Here is a 17834-nt window from a genome sequence, read left to right on the forward strand (position 1 = left end):
CTCCATCATTGCATCTATGGTACAGATGTTCACTGGATGCCCACTGATTTTGATAGCCATGATCCTGTTTATTGGGCAAAATTGAGCATATATTTAGCAAGATCAGTTTTGAATGTAATTGCTACTCCATTCCTTCATGTGGTCATGCTCTGAATGTAATCATGTAAATCATATGATTTACAGTGATCCAGTGTGATCCACCTACATTTATTTATCCCTAAAATAACAATTTTAAATTACTTCATTTCTATTTTGTCAACTTCAGGCCTTCCTCAGTGAATGCTTCTCATGTTCCATGTTGCAATTGTAAGGATCCTTGTAAAATGAGACATCTTTTGTCAGTACTGACACTATCGTTGATATTCTTCCTTGTGGTTTTGGTCTGGTCATATCATTTCTAGATCTACTCATGAAAGTTTGATGTTCTTTTTCAATAACTAGAAGAGTATCTTCTGTTCTGAAGCTCTCATCATCTGGCACTCAAACTTGCAAAATACTTCAGTCCATCTCTTGGCAACAGTAAAAAAATTATGTACAATTGCCTTCTTCCAGATTTGATTTTGGACTTCTTTCTCTTAGGTAGGTTGTTTCCCTCATACATGCAGAGCCCCACCTATCCTCATCTCTATTCTGGATTACTTCTAGGAATAGCCATTGTGAATTACCCCTGCTCTTTTTACATTACCAGTAAGGGTGATTCTATCAAAAACTCAATCTTCCTGCCATATCACTCTCAGAGTCATTGTAGCTATTGAGTCCTCCTGCCATGTCAAACATGTTATCCCTGGAAGGGAAAGTTATTAGCAACTAACAATAAATTGATGATTTTGCATACACATGCAGTCTTTTACTTCTACTAATTCTCTCCCATCTTGATGGCTTCCAAAAATAAAAAAGCAAAGCAAAAATTACAAGAATGTAAATTGTAATCAATCCACCATCCCTGCCACCCTGCACCCCCACTGTCCTGCACTCCGCTGCCCCTGCTGCCCACCACTCTGCCACTCCTGCCACCCTGCACTCTGCCTTGCATTCCACACTGTACCCCCATCATTTTGCACTCCACTGCCACCAGCTGACCTTTGCTTTCTTTCTCCTGCTGCTGACGAGGGGCCCCCTGCCTGGCTGTGAGGCAGCTGCTAGCCGCGGGCAGCCTTTTTTGGGGGGGGGAGCACAGGGTGGTGGGGCAGCGAATGGCAAAGTGGAGTGCGGGGCAGTGGGGGTGCAGAATGGGGTGCAGAGCAGTGCAGTGTTGGGCTGCAGGAGCAGCAGAGTACAGAGCTGCAGGAGCAGCAGAGTGCAGGGCAGGATGACGGGCAGCATGGGCGGTGGAGTGCAGGGCATAGTGCAGGGTGGCAAGGGTGGCACAGGGCAGCCAAAAGGGCAGAGATGGACAGAGATAGGTGGGGGGGAGTTGAAGCACCCAAATTTTGATCATGTGACTACCAGGGCACTGCAACAGCCATAACTTCAAGGACTGGGTATAAGTACCATCTATTCAGCGTTGCTGTAACTTCAGTCACTGAATGAATGGTCTTTAAACAAGGACTACCTATAGCCAGATGTATTTCTCTTGGAACCTATTCTTTATCCTAAACATGTTACAAAAAAGGTTGTATCTCACATACTTATATGATAGTGAGCAGGCCTGGATAAGAAGTTCAGAATATATTCCTGGGACGTATTCACTTGGGAAGAGAATATTCTTTAAATAGTCTGCTGCTCAAAGGATTAGCCACCCTATAAAACTGTATTTTTTACTCAAGTATTTCCAAATTGCATTTGCACAGATTACTAATTGACATGTTAGCCAGGGCACATTTTATCCCAGTGTATTGTGTGAACCTAGATCATGTGGTTATAATATGATTCAACCTGTCATGCAGTCGAGAAAATAATTGGGTTAATTGACTAAATCATGATTAACTATGGGTAAGTATCTCATGGAAACATAGGTTGTACCTCATTGCTAGGACAGGACATGTAAGGATTTTTCTGTTTTTCCTGTATCAGGATTATTGAAAGTAAATATCTTGTTAAGTGCTGTTAGGTGCATATTTGAATAATAAGCATTCTAATGTTTCTATGAAAGGCTTGAAAACATTTTAAAAACAACTTATGGATTATTTCTATTAGTACACTGATGATACCCAGCTGTACAGCTAAACCCTTGGCCGAATAACTGGTGCTGTCAAAGTTCCATTTAGGCACCCAGAGGCTGTCCAGGTCTGGATGATAGAAACTCAGTTCCAACAAGATGGCATGCCTGTGGGTTCAAAGGCTGCTCATTTCCGGTGCGATTCCATTGTTAACTCTGAATGGGGTTACATTCCCCAAGGTGGAGTTGGTTCACAATTTGGGGGCCTTCTTGGATTCACAACTCCTGCTTGAGGAGTGGATGGCAGCTGTGGCGAAGTGGGTCTTTGCACTGTTTTACCTTATATACCAATTGCAACCTCTCCTGGAATAACAGGCATTACTTACTGTCACTCATGCCTGTCACCTCTGGATTGGACTACTGCAATGTGTTCTACCTGGGGATGCCCTTGAAAAGCATTTATAAGTTGTAGCTGGTCCAGAATGCAATGAGTTGGGTAGTGATGGGTGCACCTCAAGGTACCCACGTAACATCTCTACTCTGAAAGCTATACTGGTTGTCACTTGGTTTCCAGGTGCAATTCAAGGTGTTAGTTGTCATCTTTAAAGCTCTTCATGGATCTGGTCCTAGGTATCTGTGGGACCATCTTCTCTCTGTAACATCTTCCCACCTAAAAAGATCCAGGATGGCGGGCTTAATACATGTCCCCTTGATTAGAGATTTATTACTTTCAGGGGCAACTTAAGATATCTTTTCAGTTGCCAACCCTCTCCTCTGGAATATTTATTTATTTCAATTTTGAGGCCACCCAACTCCTTTATGTCTCTGGGCAGCTTTACAATAGCACTCTCCTTGATGTTCAGTCAGCCTCTTCTCTTCTTGGGTTAGGAAGCTGATAAATACCTGGTTATTCCAATAAGCCAGGGAGGCTGATTTGCTGTAACTGTCATGAGATTGGGTTCCTTTGTTATTGATAATGTTTTTATTTATGATTTTTCCAACTGTTGTTTTTCATTTACTGTGTGATTTTTAACCCAACTACATATTGGGGAGTTGTACACAGTTGGTAGGTTGGAGTAGCCTATGAAGTAGAAAGGGAGGGAGGGAGTATAGTATATACAGGAAAGCAACATAAGCTTCTTGGCATAAACTCAGTAAATGCCTCCACTCCTGGATTTAAGCAGTCTGATGAAATTGTGTATCTATGATATGCCTCATACATGATAGTGGAACTGCTGTGCTCATTTGATCCTTTTCAGTTATTGGTTATGATGCCCTCTCATTCTAAGTGAGCAACTGGATCATCCAACATTGTTTCGACAAGTGATGGAAGTGATGGCTGGGATAGAGTTTGGCTAATCTGTATGAAACTATATCTTGATCTAAACTAAATCTTGATGCTATTTGTTTTTCTAAGCAGATATTTGGCCCTAAGGAAAAGAAAAGATAGTTTTCTACTTTTAGCATAGAGCTCCATAGCCCTGTAATATATCAGAAGGCCCAGTGGCCTTTTTAACCAAGGAAAATACTTTTTGTTTGAATGTCCCAAGTTTATTTGTATTAGTAACTTGAAGGGTCTTTGTGCCAATAGAGACCTTAGGAAGCATGCTGTAATCAAATCTGACTTCTACAAAAGTTTCTCTAGTATAATGAAAGTTACATACTATTAGAAATTAGTAGCTGGTGTCCATTTAGCATTGCATTAGGCTCCAGTATTTTCCCACATAGCCTGAAAAATGAATTCTTTTTTATTTGCCCAGACTTCTTAGTATTCAATTTTTATTGCTTTACCTGGTTTGTGATAATATTTATGATGTATTTTCTTCTTGCTCTGTTGTGTATTTATTGATCAAACCATGGGTACTCTGTGTGTATGCATGTGTGTGTGTTATTTCTTAAGCCTAAAAACAGATATAAGAATAACTCAGAATATGTATTTTTATATTTCAAAATAGAGATATTTCCCATACGTAGCATTATTAATTTCTGATGAGTTCAGTTTTTTTCTTATATTACAGGGTAATGGCAAATGAAAATAATTTGAAGATGCACTAATTTAAGGTTTCTTTCCTAAACTCCCTTCAGTTTGGTAGGATTTGGGTATTTGGATTTATCATGCTCATATTATGTTGATGTTCAAAAGAAAAGTTTTAGAATTCTAGGGGAAATTTGTGAATCATTAGAGCATTAACTCTGGGGAAATCACTTGTTATAGCATACATATGCAGTTAGATGCTAGTTTATATTGTATATGTTTTTATTTTAAAATGTTATTATATTTTTGTAACAAAACAATATTTAATCTTTAAAAAGGAAACTTTAAAAAATTATACAAATGAAAATACATTTATATTATATAAATTGTATAAATATATTTTGAAGTGATATTTCATTTGACTCTCAGTTTTGTAAAGTTTAATCATAGTGTTCTAGCTCAGTATTTCTTATTTTTGAAACAGGAGGTATTTTTGAACTATACCTGTTTAACCTTTTCCCAAGCCCTTGAGGGAGTACAAGTAATTTTGCCAGTGTAATGTTAAGAACTGAAGCAGTACAAAATACAGAAAGAAAACATTTGCCATTTTTGCCATTTTTAATAGCTTGTTTACCAATGTCATTATCTTTCAGTTTAAAGGATTTTCAAATCCCAAGTAAAATTACTTTTTGTTTTTTGAAATAAGCTCTAATAAAAATTAACACTTGATGTGATAGCAGTGTTTACCATTAATTGTAGTGGGACAAGCAACAGCTCAGCTGGGCAGGAAGTATCTTAGATAATGTTCAGTAGACACATTTCTGGTCATTTTCCAGTGAGAAACTCTATTCAGAGACAGATGCTTAATAAGAAAGTCAAATGCCAAAGAATGGAGCTACACAAAATTGACAATATTAAAAGTTAATTCCAGGGAGAAAACATTTTAAATTATTATAGATTAAGACAGATATTCTCTTAGAAAATTGAGAGGAACTATATATTTCAGATTTTATTTGAAAATTCTTATTTGTACCAAAAGCTTGGGGAGAGAGAAGGTTTGAGAAAAGTATATTCCACTTTTGGCTTCAGATCATTTTAAATGTCACCTCTCTTTTCACTTGTTTTATTCATGCATTTATTCCTTATGCACTGTATCCAATTAAAAAAAAAACACTATTAGTGTTGGATTGTAAAAAAACTACATTCCAGATTATAAACAAGGAAACATCATAACTAAAATGCATGTACATGTTAATGTTAATCAGTGCATGCTTCTCTTCAACATATCCATAAGTTTCAAAATGTTTGTGTGTTTTAAATATTTTAACTAATCAATTGGCTGCATTTACACAAACTTGACCATTTTGACTTGGATCTTGCCTGCCTTTTTGAACAGCAAAATAAATGGAGGAAGTTCCTTCTGTATTTTATTTAGCAACTATTCTTCAGCCGACCTCCTTTTCACTGCAAACGGTATTGTTTTTTCTCAAGGAGGTCCCAGTTACAAATTACAAACCCCAAATTACAGCTTTTTGCATTTTTTTTTAAAAGCTTCCTACAAAAATGCTCTTATAGCTGTTATATCCTACATATAGATGACATATAATTGTGTTTAATAGGACTATGCACACTTCAAAAATGAATTGAAATAAGTATTTCAAATTTCACATGACCACAGCACTTCTCTGCGTTTATTAAAGCAGCCCACCTTTATTCGGGCTTTGCTTAAAAGTTTAAAATACGACTTTTTTTTCCAGGCTTGTGCAGACTTCTTTAATGAATTCTAGAGAGATGTGTTGGTTGTGTGAGGTCTAATACTTCTTTTAGTAAATCATTTTCAAAGTGTGTACAGCTCTAGACTTGACCCCAAGAAGCATATTACAATAGCACCTTCTCTGTTATGTAAACATGAAGTACGATAGAAATGTGCTCTGTTTGTAGCCATTATCTTAGGTAGACCACAATATACAGAAAAGTAAAGCAAGACCTACTTTGCTAAGTCATAAATTGGCATTAGAAATAATTTTGCTCCCCTTGTTATCTTTTGAAGAAACAAAACAAGCAAGAATTTAGATTTCTGCTGCATCTTAATATGCTTCTGTCCTTATCTGTGCTTCTCATATTGTCCTGTGGGTGCTTTTGGATGCAATTCTCTAATCACGATGTATTCTTTCTTACTACCGTAATGCAATATGAATATTGTATTACTTAATATTCCCTCTGTCATTTCCTTGTTATGCTTTCCTAGTTTCCTGTTCTACGGTACTTAATGTGTATGTTAGAAACAGGAACCATTAGCAAAAAGTGCAAAAGCCATAAATGAGACAGTGACCTGGCACTGGGAAAGAAAACCTGTGACTGGTAGTCACAGGTTTTGAAACTTGTCTGAGTATACAGTGATTGAAAATAGCCTATTCAGTGACTAGCCAGTGTGTAGTGAGTCACATTTTTAATCTTTTTCAGATACTTGTGTGTCTATTGGAGTTTATGTTCTATTGTTAAACCCATATTTGGCACCACTTTCTATCCAGTTGACACCTTTTTAAATCTTAGGCACAATGGTGAGTGCTTGACCCCAATCTTGCACATGATGGAGGACTTCATAATCTTCACTGCTTTGAGTGATATTGGATGCTTTTAGACCTAGGGGTCTCAAATTCATTATTGGCAATAAGAACAATAATAATTTCCCTATATGAGTTTTAACAAGCAGTTTGAGTAGCCAGTTTTGCTATTTTATTGAGCAAGAGTAAAAAAAAAAAAACCTAAAGGAATTGTGTTTTAAGAGGAGGAGACTTAGTAGGTTCCAGTAAAATAAAGCCTTCTTTTTTATAAGAACTTTATTAAGTTTTTTTTTTTAATAAGCATAAAGGTAAAAGCAAACAAAAACTAATAGCCAAAGAGAAAAGTAAAGAATAAGAAAGTTAGAGATAGAGAAAGAATACAAAAGTGATGGAAAGTAAAGAAAAAAAAGAAATACAAAAAGAATAACTTCCGACTTCTTATACAGCAGATGTAGATAAATCATATAATAACGTCTTACTCTAAAACTACTTCTTAACATACATATTTTGTATAATCTATTAATTTAACTAATCATAAATCCATATATCATAATTTCATTTTTTTCTGTCTCCTGCAAAAAGTCCAAAAGGGGCTTCCAATTGGCATTAAAGTTAATCAGTGTTTTTTCTCTAAGCAGAGCTGTCAATTTTGCCATCTCAGTTAACTCCATCAAATTCACCATCCATTTTTTCATTGTAGGTAATGTTGAGTCTTTCCACCTTTGAGCATATGAAAGTCTAGCTACCATTATCATACATAAAAACAAAGGACCACGAGTTTTTTCCGATTGTTTATCTATCAGTCCGGAAAGGAAACTGGTTTTGACTATATATTAACCTTCAAAATCTTCTGGATTAATATATGAATTTAAATCAAAAATTGTCTAGCTTTATTACATGTCTTCCAAAGATGGTAAAAAGTCCCTTCTTGTTTTTCACATTTCCAAAATATATTTGAAACCCCTTTATACATTTTTGATAATCTTTCCAGTGACAAATACTATCTATACATCATTTTATAGAAATTCTCCTTCAAGTTATTACACAGTGTAAATTTTAACCCTTCTAACCACATATTTTCCCATTGTTCCATTTATTATTATATCCAAACATTTTAGCCCATTTTATCATACAACCTTTAACTTGTTCATCTTCTGTTTCAAATCTCAACAAAAGCTTATACATTTTAGCAATAAGATGTTCATTGTTAGTACACAATTCAGTTTCACAAACAGCTTTGTTTCGTTCAAAGCCATATGTCTTTTTATCAACTTTAAATCTTTCCCCCAAGTTGTACATACAAAAACCAGTGACATGAATGTCCTTGTGATGACAAATCCTCTCTTGATTTTAATTTCTCCTTGGTGAATATCAAGAATATTGCCATAAGTTAACCACTTCTACTTAGTTACCATTTCTTTCCTATAAAATGCTTCTTGTGGAGATAACCAATAGGGATATTTTCACACACAGTCTAGGTTTATATCTATTCCAAGTTCTCAAATTGGCAAGCCTAAGAAAATGATTTTTAAAATCTACATTATCCTTAACTTTATCATACCATAAATAGCCATGCCACCCAAATCTCAGTTCGTGCTCTTCCGAATTCAAATAGTCTGCTATTTCTCAGCAACACCCATTCCTTCAACCAAACTAAACAGCAAGTGGCAAAGTACAGTTTGAAATTAGGCAAGGCTAGACCTCCTCTTTCTTTAGCATCTTGTAACACCTTATATTTAACTCGCAGTTTTTTACCTTGCCAGATAAATTTAGTTATATCCTTCTGCCATTGCTTAAATGATAAATCAGTAGTCACAATTGGTATTGTCTGAAACAAAAATAGCATCCTAGGTAAAACATTCATTTTTATCACAGAGATTCTTCTCAACAATGATAGTTGTAATTTCTCCCATCTTAATATATCTTTCTTAATTTCATTCCATGTCTTAACATAATCATTCTGGAACAACATACAATTCATATTTTTTAGATTAACACCCAAATATTTTACCTTTTTTTTCAATCTTAAAACCTGTTTTATTCATCAGTTCTATTTGGTCTTGTATCTTCATGTTTTTTGTTAACATCTTTGTCTTTTGTTTGTTAACCTTAAATCCAGCTAGTGCACCAAATTCTTTTAATTTTCTCATTAGTATTTCTATCCCTTTCAGAGGGTCTTCTAGCACCAACACCAGATCATCTGCAAAAGCTCTCAATTTATATGTCTCTTTCTTGATTTTTACTCCCATTATCCCCTCATCTTGTCTTTTTGTATAGCCAAATTATCTGTTAAAATTGTATTTCCCTCTTGGACTTTCAGTATCATCCTTGTTTCTTTCTCCTTCTTTAATTTATAGGCTAACCCCTTTCCAATAGGCTAACCACTTTCCCCAGTAAAATAAAGTCTGAGATGTTTGTAGTTTGTTAGTTAAATATTTTGGGAATAATTAATTTGGTAGTGAAACTAATGAGTTGGTTGGACAAGTCATATCATTGGCAGAATAAAGTGAAAAATATGCAGTTGCCGCAGGCTACATTAGTTGAGAATAGGTAAGGAAGCTTTGCTTTTGTAACAAATTGTTATTGTTTTTAGCTGATATGTCTGGAACTCTAATAACTGCAACTGATACAGAAATAGCCACCCTTTATGTAATCAGAACTGGAGAGTCAGCTTTTACTTTTCTGGTCCAGGATGTAAGGACCAATCTTCTATTTGCAGCAGTTCCTAATAATAAAAAATGCCTTTGATCTCCATTTTGAAACTAACAATAAGACTCATGGCTAGAAAACCTGGCCTGATCATTGGATTCCTCTGCTTCTTTACCCATCCATTGCTTTGTATGTGTCCTATGCCAAACAGTTCTAACTTCAGCTCCAGCCAGCACGGATTGTGAGAGGTATAGTTCAACATGTATGGAAAGATGTTCTACTTAAACTAATTAGTTCTGGAAGAGGGAAAAGCTCCCATGCTTGTATGGCATTCTGGTTAGTTGTAGTGGAGGTGTTATCTAATTTGAATTTTGTATTTTATACAGAATGATTTATACATTAATTGAGGCTCTCTAGCAGCAATTTTTTACTGTAAAGCTTTAAATCTTTGCTAAAGGTTACATAGTAAATTCAGTCAGCCCTTCTTTTGGTTCATTCTTTATTGGAAAAATTAATTACACAGGTTATGTATAATATATTTTCTTTTAATTATAGATAACCTATGTAATTAATTTTTCTGGCAAATAAAGTCTAATAGATAATATAGTACTCAGTTCAGTTAGGCTGGATTTGTTTATCTCATTTCTGTCCAGATGCAGCTGCATTAAAGACTCTTGCCTCTGGGCAGAAGTGATATATCTTGCTTCTGACTACTTCAGTGTTGTTGCTTTTCTTTCTCTGCTTGCTTTTTGCTCCCAGTTTTGATAGTTTACTTGCACTTTTAGTATATATTAACTATCAGAATTGGGGGGGGGGTGGTTGGCATATGGTGTGTGTGTGTATCATGGGATATGATATATACAGTAGTATATACACCTTCCCTTAAGCTCTCGGAGCAAAGATATATCGGTGTAACTCTCAGTAATTTCTAGTAAATATTATAATTTTGACTTGTTTAGCCTCTGTAATACTATATTTATAGTTTTCTGTCTAAGAGGAAATTGTTCAGGAAATTAAGAAAAATACAGGTAGCCTCGCTTAACAACTACTTGTTCAGCAACCATTCGAACTCAAGACAGCACTAAACGAGTGGTACTTACAACCGGTCCTCATAGTTGCAGCCATCATAGCATCCCCATGGTCACATGACCGCAGTCCAGGCAACCAGCTCACAATTATGACACCGCAGCATCCTGCAGTCACGTGATCGCCATTTGCAATCTTCACTGCGGGCTTCCCACAAGCAAAGTCAATGGGGAATCCGGCAAATGGTGACCACCCGACATCACACTTAAAGATATCTCAGGATTCACTTAGCAATGGAAACCAGAAGTGCAAGAACTGCTGCCGCTAAGCATTGTTACGTGACGGCACACTTTATGACTGTATTGCTTAGCGACAGAAATTCTGGTCCCAATTACCATTGTTAACCAAGGACTATCTGTATCCATTACAGTGCCATTACGGTAACTTCCTGACTGCCCATTCTTGCCTGAAAGCAAAAATGGGATGCCATAGAAGAAATTGCATGATAGGAATACAAAAGAGTAGGTGCTGAGACCTCATGAAAGTAGTAACCAGATCTCTGAGCGAACAACCCTTTTTGTATTTTTTTATTTGCAAAACTGCTTGACAGAAAATTGGTTACTAGTTTGTTAAACATGATAGTTGGTTTCATAAATTACCAATGTAACTACTATAAGTTACTTGTATCAGTGTACTTTTAGGTGTTCTAAATTAATTGAATTAATGATCCTCATATTCTCCTTAAGGTTTTTTTTTCTTTCTAATTCTGAGGAAAAAATATGTATATAAACAATTGCAATTTCTAATATATCTGAATATAAAGTTTGTTTTTTTTTAAAAAAAAAATATGGTTGTTTATCTGTACTACAGTATGCAGGTACTAGATTCAGTAACAGTCCTCGCAATTTGGGATGCATTCTCATTTTCTTGCTGGGTATAGAAATGGCAGGAAGACAGAGCAAGTGAATTCAGGTTCTTGCTTATATGAAAGCTTCATAGTACTTAGTATATCAACTTTTCAAGTACAGAGTTGGCATATTGCCTTTTGTATCTCATGTAGCTAGAACATCTAAAGGGAGATTCACATATAGCTCTTTTCTCAACAGAAGAATGATGAAAATGGGAACTGCTCTGGAGAAGGGATAGAGTTTCCTACAACGAATCTTTATGAATTAGAGAGCAGAGTATTAACAGATCACTGGTCCATACCATATAAACGGGAAGAATCCCTTGGCAAATGTTTAATTGCGTCAACATATCTTGTAAGGCTAGGTAAGTTACCATTTTCTTTAAAAAAAACTTTAAAATAATTTATTTTCTACTAATACAGGTAGTCCTCAACTTACGACTACAATTAGGACTGGAATTTCCATTGCTAAGCGATGCAGTTGTAAATGGAGACGTCATGTGACTGTGTCGCTTAGTGATGGCAATCCCAGCAATCCCCATTGCCATCCTTAAGCGAATTCCACCGGTCGTTAGTGGAGGACTCACCCCAATCCAAGCCATTCCAGGCTTGGTCCCTCCCAGCCTTGTGACTCAGTAAGGTAAGGGACTGCCTCCAACTCCCCCCTCCTACCTATCTCCCCCCATCTCTGCCCTTGCACCATGCCCTCCTTTACTCAGTCTCATGCACCAGCGCCCTCCTTCCCCCGTTGCTCGTTTGCACATACCAGCACCCTCCTTCCCCTTTGCTTGCATGCACACACCAGTCCCTCTTTCGCTTGCATGCACCAGCACCCACTTTCACTTGCTAACATGCAGTGTGCCCTCCTTTGCTTGCTCACATGCACCAGCGCCCCCCTTCGCTTGGTCACATATACCATGCCTTCTCTCCCTCCTTTGCTCACTTGCACGCACCAGCACCCTTCTTCACTCATTCACATGCACCAGAGCCCTCCTCCTCCCTTCGCATGCATATACTGCGCCCTCCTCCATCACTCAAGGAGTGCTCCAGGGGCACTTCCAGACTCTCCAAGGGTGCTTTTGGCGGGCGCTCTGCAGCTCACATTGGAAACTGCAGGCTATTCATGAGGCTTTCTCCTTCCTCCTGCAAAGCCCCAAAGCTGCAGCACAGCATGAAGGGGATCGCGGTACGTGCATGTGAATGGGGAAGTAGGGCACTGGTGCATGTGAAGGAGGGAAGGAGACTGCGATGGGTGTGATGTGCGTGAGCAAGCAAAGGGGTGGGAAGGAGGGCGCTGGTGCAAGCAAGTGAAGGGAGAAGGAGGGTACAGTGCATGAGAGCATAGAAAGGCCAGGGGGGTGGGGGAGACTTACCCAAGTGACTTGCAACCTCCCCTGATGGCTTCCCCATTGATTTTGCTTGTGGGAAGCTGACAGGGAAGGTTGCAAATGGTGATCATGTGATTGCGGGGTGCTTGGCAACCAGTCATAAGTGCAAATGGGTTGCCAAGAGCCCAGATCACAGTCACGTGACAGTGGAGGCACTGCAACGGCCATGACTTCGGGGACCAGTCGTAAGTCCATTTTTTCAACACCATCGTAACTTTGGTCGCTGAACAAATGGTCGTAACTTGAGGACTACCTGTACTAATAAAAATAATATTGACTTGCTATATTGCTGGTAAAAAATAAAATAATCTTTAGTATTTTAAATCACTATTAATTTCCTTTTTCCTTTTGTGCTTGTTTGGTATTTTAATTCTTGTTAAATCTCTTTTTATCTGTTTTTTCCTTTCATTAACATGCATGTGTGTGTGCGTGTGTGTGTGTATGGGGAATTCTGGGAGTTTATACCTCTTAAGAGTCCATACCTCTTAAAGTTGCTGAGATTGAGGAACACTGTCCTAAGCTATCTAAATAATATAATGTTAATAATCTTTAATCCTATTATAAATCCCTCTATTGAAACAATACAATGTATCAAGATTTAATAATAAAAAGGAAAAAAATAAAAAATCACTGCTAATTGATTGTGTTCCATTTATGTATTATTAACATTTTTTAATTTTCTTGGTGAGCAGAAACAAGCTGATATTCTCTATAGTGCTGGCCATTTAATGTTATGTTTTTATCTTTTAACATGTAAACATTTTTACTTAAATGCTTTTTAGAATTAACTAATTTACTCTGCAGTAAAGCTAGATTTTCTGTTTTTTTTTTAACTAATAGTAATATTTGACATAAACATGCTTAAAATATAATTGCAGACTATACAATATGTGGCATAAACACTGGCTAGCAACAATGGATGCATATTTTGCACTCTTGGAACTATTTGTATATATCCAGAGGTAATGATTTAGTACTGGTTAGTAGTGCAGCATTGGTTTTCAATGGACTTTGCTGTTCTTTTTTAATTATGAAAGACCAATTCTCAAATTATGAAGTAACTAAATGTTATTTTTCTAGTTATTTGAGCATGATGTAAAGATAGGTAGTCAAACAGATGCAGTGGGCCAGTTCATATATGTTCATATACAGTGGGGCAAAAAAGTATTTAGTCAGCCACCAATTGTGCACATTCTCCCACTTAAAAAGATGAGAGAGGCCTGTAATTTTCATCATAGGTATACCTCAACTATGAGAGACAAAATGAGAAAAAAAATCCAGAAAATCACATTGTCTGATTTTTAAAGAATTTATTTGCAAATCATGGTGGAAAATAAGTATTTGGTCACCTACAAACAAGCAAGATGTCTGGCTCTCAGACCTGTAACTACTTCTTTAAGAGGCTCCTCTGTCCTCCACTCGTTACCTGTAGTAATGGCACCTGTTTGACCTTGTTATCAGTATAAAAGACACCTGTCCACAACCTCAAATGGTCACACTCCAAACTCCACTATGGCCAAGACCAAAGAGCTGTCGAAGGACACCAGAAACAAAATTGTAGACCTGTACCAGGCTGGGAAGACTGAATCTGCAATAGGCAAGCAGCTTGCTGTGAAGAAATCAACTGTGGGAGCAATAATTAGAAAATGGAAGACATACAAGACCACTGATAATCTCCCTTGATCTGGGGCTCCACGCAAGATCTCACCCCGTGGGGTCAAAATGATCACAAGAATGGTGAGCAAAAATCCCAGAACCACATGGGGGGACCTAGTGAATGACCTGCAGAGAGCTGGGACCAAAGTAACAAAGGCTACCATTAGTAACACACTACGCCTCCAGGGACTCAAATCCTGCAGTGCCAGATGTGTCCCCCTGCTTAAACCAGTACATGTCTGGGCCCGTCTGAAGTTTGCTAGAGAGCATTTGGATGATCCAGAAGAGGATTGGGAGAATGTCATATGGTCAGATGAAACCAGAGTAGAATGTTTTAGTCTAAACTCAACTCGTCGTGTTTGGAGGAGAGAGAATGCTTAGTTGCATCCAAAGAACACCATACCTACTGTGAAGCATGGGGGTGGAAACATCATGCTTTGGGGCTGTTTTTCTGCAAAGGGACCAGGACGACTCATCCGTGTAAAGGAAAGAATGAATGGGGCCATGTATCGTGAGATTTTGAGTGAACACCTCCTTCCATCAGCAAGGGCATTGAAGATGAAACGTGGCTGGGTCTTCAGCATGACAGTGATCCCAAACACACTGCCCGGGCAACAAAGGAGTGGCTTCATAAGAAGCATTTCAAGGTCCTGGAGTGGCCTAGCCAGTCTCCAGATCTCAACCCCATGGAAAACCTTTGGAGGGAGTTGAAAGTCCGTGTTGCCCAGCGATAGCCCCAAAACATCACTGCTCTAGAGGAGATCTGCATGGAGGAATGGGCCAAAATACCAGCAACAGTGTGTGAAAACCTTGTGAAGACTTACAGAAAATGTTTGACCTCTGTCATTGCCAACAAAGGATATATAATAAAGTATTGAGATGAACTTTTGATATTGACCAAATACTTATTTTCCACCATGATTTGCAAATAAATTCTTTAAAAATCAGACAATGTGATTTTCTGGATTTTTCCCCCCATTTTGTCTCTCATAGTTGATGAAAATTGAATGATGAAAATTATGATGAAAATTACAGGCCTCTCTCATCTTTTTAAGTGGGAGAACTGGCACAATTGGTGGCTGACTAAATACTTTTTTGCCCCACTGTATAAAGTTCATAAAGTTGGTGCAGTGATAAACATACTTGCAAAGTGTATTTGATGAGCTATCCATATCTTGGATAGCCAAACATACTATGAAGTATAGAAACATAATTCTGTCTTTTTCTGCTTAGACTAAATCAGAGAATGAACCCATGTTCTAGACAGAAGTTATAGTCGTGTTGTACTAAAATTGGCTAACCAGCCCCCTGTCGTGCTTTAGTAGCTACACCTACTTATGGATAGACCTAGCAAGTGTGAAGCAGCATATTTGCCATTTAACCCATCCTTCAGTCTTAGCTGTGACATGCGACATGCAAATAAGTATTCACATCCAACACAGCTTTATCAATCTGTTATTGGGTGTGTTCACATATAACAATAAGCCTGAATTTTTTAGAATTTGGCTTATCCAGGATCAAGTAAACATACAATTCTGATGATGCTTCTGTTTGGCTTCCTCTACCATCAGGAGTGCCTAAACCAACCAGTATGGCTCTGTGGTTTGTTTAGCAGTATGAAGTAACTAGAATTCTTTGTTGGTTCCTCCACTGAATTATAAATCAAGAACAAAACCTAGCTCTTAAAACTGAAAGCAACACTGTTTCTTTCTGAAATGTGATGCAAGTATGGGCTGTTTAGCCAGTCTTCATTGTTTATACGTTCATTAATCTTATTTGGTTAGTATTTGTCCCCCATGGGAAACTGAAAAAAATGTAAGCACATGTTGTCATAACAGCTGTTGAAATTGCATTACTGCTAGAAGACTGTATAGATGAGCTCTGAGATCTGATTTTACAAGTTGTGGAAATCATTGAACCTGGAGATGTGTATTGAGTTAAGAATAGTTCTTGTGGATGCTGGGTGACCATATTAACCATACTTTGTTTAAAAATCAGTACGGTAGTTTTCAGCTGCTAAACCCAAGTTCTGTGAATATAAGTTCTGTACCTCTGAAATTTAGCATGTATACAGTGATTCCTGGATGATATGTGATGCTGCAGAATTGAAATTTCAAAGAGCTAATTTACTTATTCATATGTGTTTGAGAGCATGGTGAGTACTGTATGTAGTTTGTTCAGAAATTACTGTAATATTTATTTGAATTAGAAGAATGAGGGACGAAATGTAAATAGGCAAAGACACAACTGGATATAGAAAAGTAATATAGTGGGTACCTTTGAAGATTATTCTAAAGATTAGCCTTTAACCCTTTTTTTCAACAGGGTTTTTCCTCCCTCTCTTTTCCCCTTCTTTATCCAATTACTTCTTCCTCTTGTCTCATCTCCATCCAGTTTTGTTCCATTGCTACCCTTACCCCATATCCATTCTGTTTTTTCTCTTCTTCTTCTTCTTCTTCTTCTTCTTTCTTTGTACTATTCTGGTAGAAGGAAGGAGAGAAATATTTGTCTCTCTGTATGTGTATGTGTATAATATCCATTTGTGAGTGCAGAGTGTGTGTGTGAGAAAGAGATAATGTTTTTGTATATGCAGATGGGAAATTATAAGTGGATAGCTTTTTTTACAGACATTATTAATTCACTTTTTTTTTGTCATGAACTCACCAACTGAATCTTGCAGGTATGTAGATAGACCAGCATATGTTTATACACATGTAACAATATATTATATGTACACACATATTAGGAGAGGCAGAACTGTGCAGAATTGAGTCTTAGCCTAAGTTGCAATCCTAGGGTTGCATGCACAGGGTTCTGTATGTTTGTGTTTTGTAGCTTTTTTTCTGTCTACTCTTCATGTTCATCTTAAATTTAGGTAAATATGATATATCATTATCTTATGGGGTTTTTTTTAAAGTAAATATGGTATATCATTATCCTAAGTATTTGACAGTAAAATACCACTAAATAAATAAATAAATTACCTCAGAGATTCAAAATTTAGGGTGTTTTGGTCTGTGTTCTCTTTTAAATCTCTTTCTTATACTACCTTATTTTCTATCTCAGTGCTTAATGTGATTTGAGCAACAATGTATATTCATTCAGATTCAGAATATGTCTGCAGCAACTTATCTAGCACCAAATATGTTAAGATTTAGAAAGCAGTGTTACTACTCTTCTGCCTTCTAGAAATATATTTATTTCATTCATTTCTTTATTAAAATATTACAGCTTTAAAGTTATTTCTCATTTTTTAAATATTTACTTCACAGTCATAGAGTTGTTTGAATTCTAACTTCTTCTTCTTTTTTAAATAAGGACTTTCTGATTCTGATGAAAATTGCAGGAGATTTATGGAGAGATGTATGCCTGAAGCTTTTAAAAAGGTAGATGCAAGATAAAATCAAATTTGAATTGTTATAGCTGGAATTGGAGACAGTACTTTAGTCAAAACTGGATTGCTTTCATTCTGGTGACAGTGTTTGATGAAAAATACACCCATGTCTTCTCTAGTTTAGGGATTTATTAAAGATTTTGTTTTCACTTAACATGGTATTAATGTAAATGGATG

The 17834-nt window shown here is 37.0% G+C and overlaps 1 protein-coding gene across 1 annotated transcript in view; it reads left to right on the top strand.

Moving 5' to 3' along the window:
- Window positions 1-17834, top strand: part of USP24 (ubiquitin specific peptidase 24) — a 98110-nt gene that overhangs the window by 5428 nt on the left and 74848 nt on the right. Inside the window, exons 2-3 of the mRNA XM_088154333.1 lie at window positions 11419-11584; window positions 17582-17649. Of these exons, the coding sequence (XP_088010459.1) occupies window positions 11419-11584; window positions 17582-17649 (234 nt within the window). The remainder of the gene's footprint in view (window positions 1-11418; window positions 11585-17581; window positions 17650-17834) is intronic.

The sequence above is a fragment of the Python bivittatus genome, unplaced genomic scaffold (assembly GCF_059951505.1).
Source record: "Python bivittatus isolate LINGU-HERP-01145 unplaced genomic scaffold, Pbiv_v1 ctg000700_np1212, whole genome shotgun sequence".
Lineage (NCBI taxonomy): Eukaryota > Metazoa > Chordata > Lepidosauria > Squamata > Pythonidae > Python > Python bivittatus.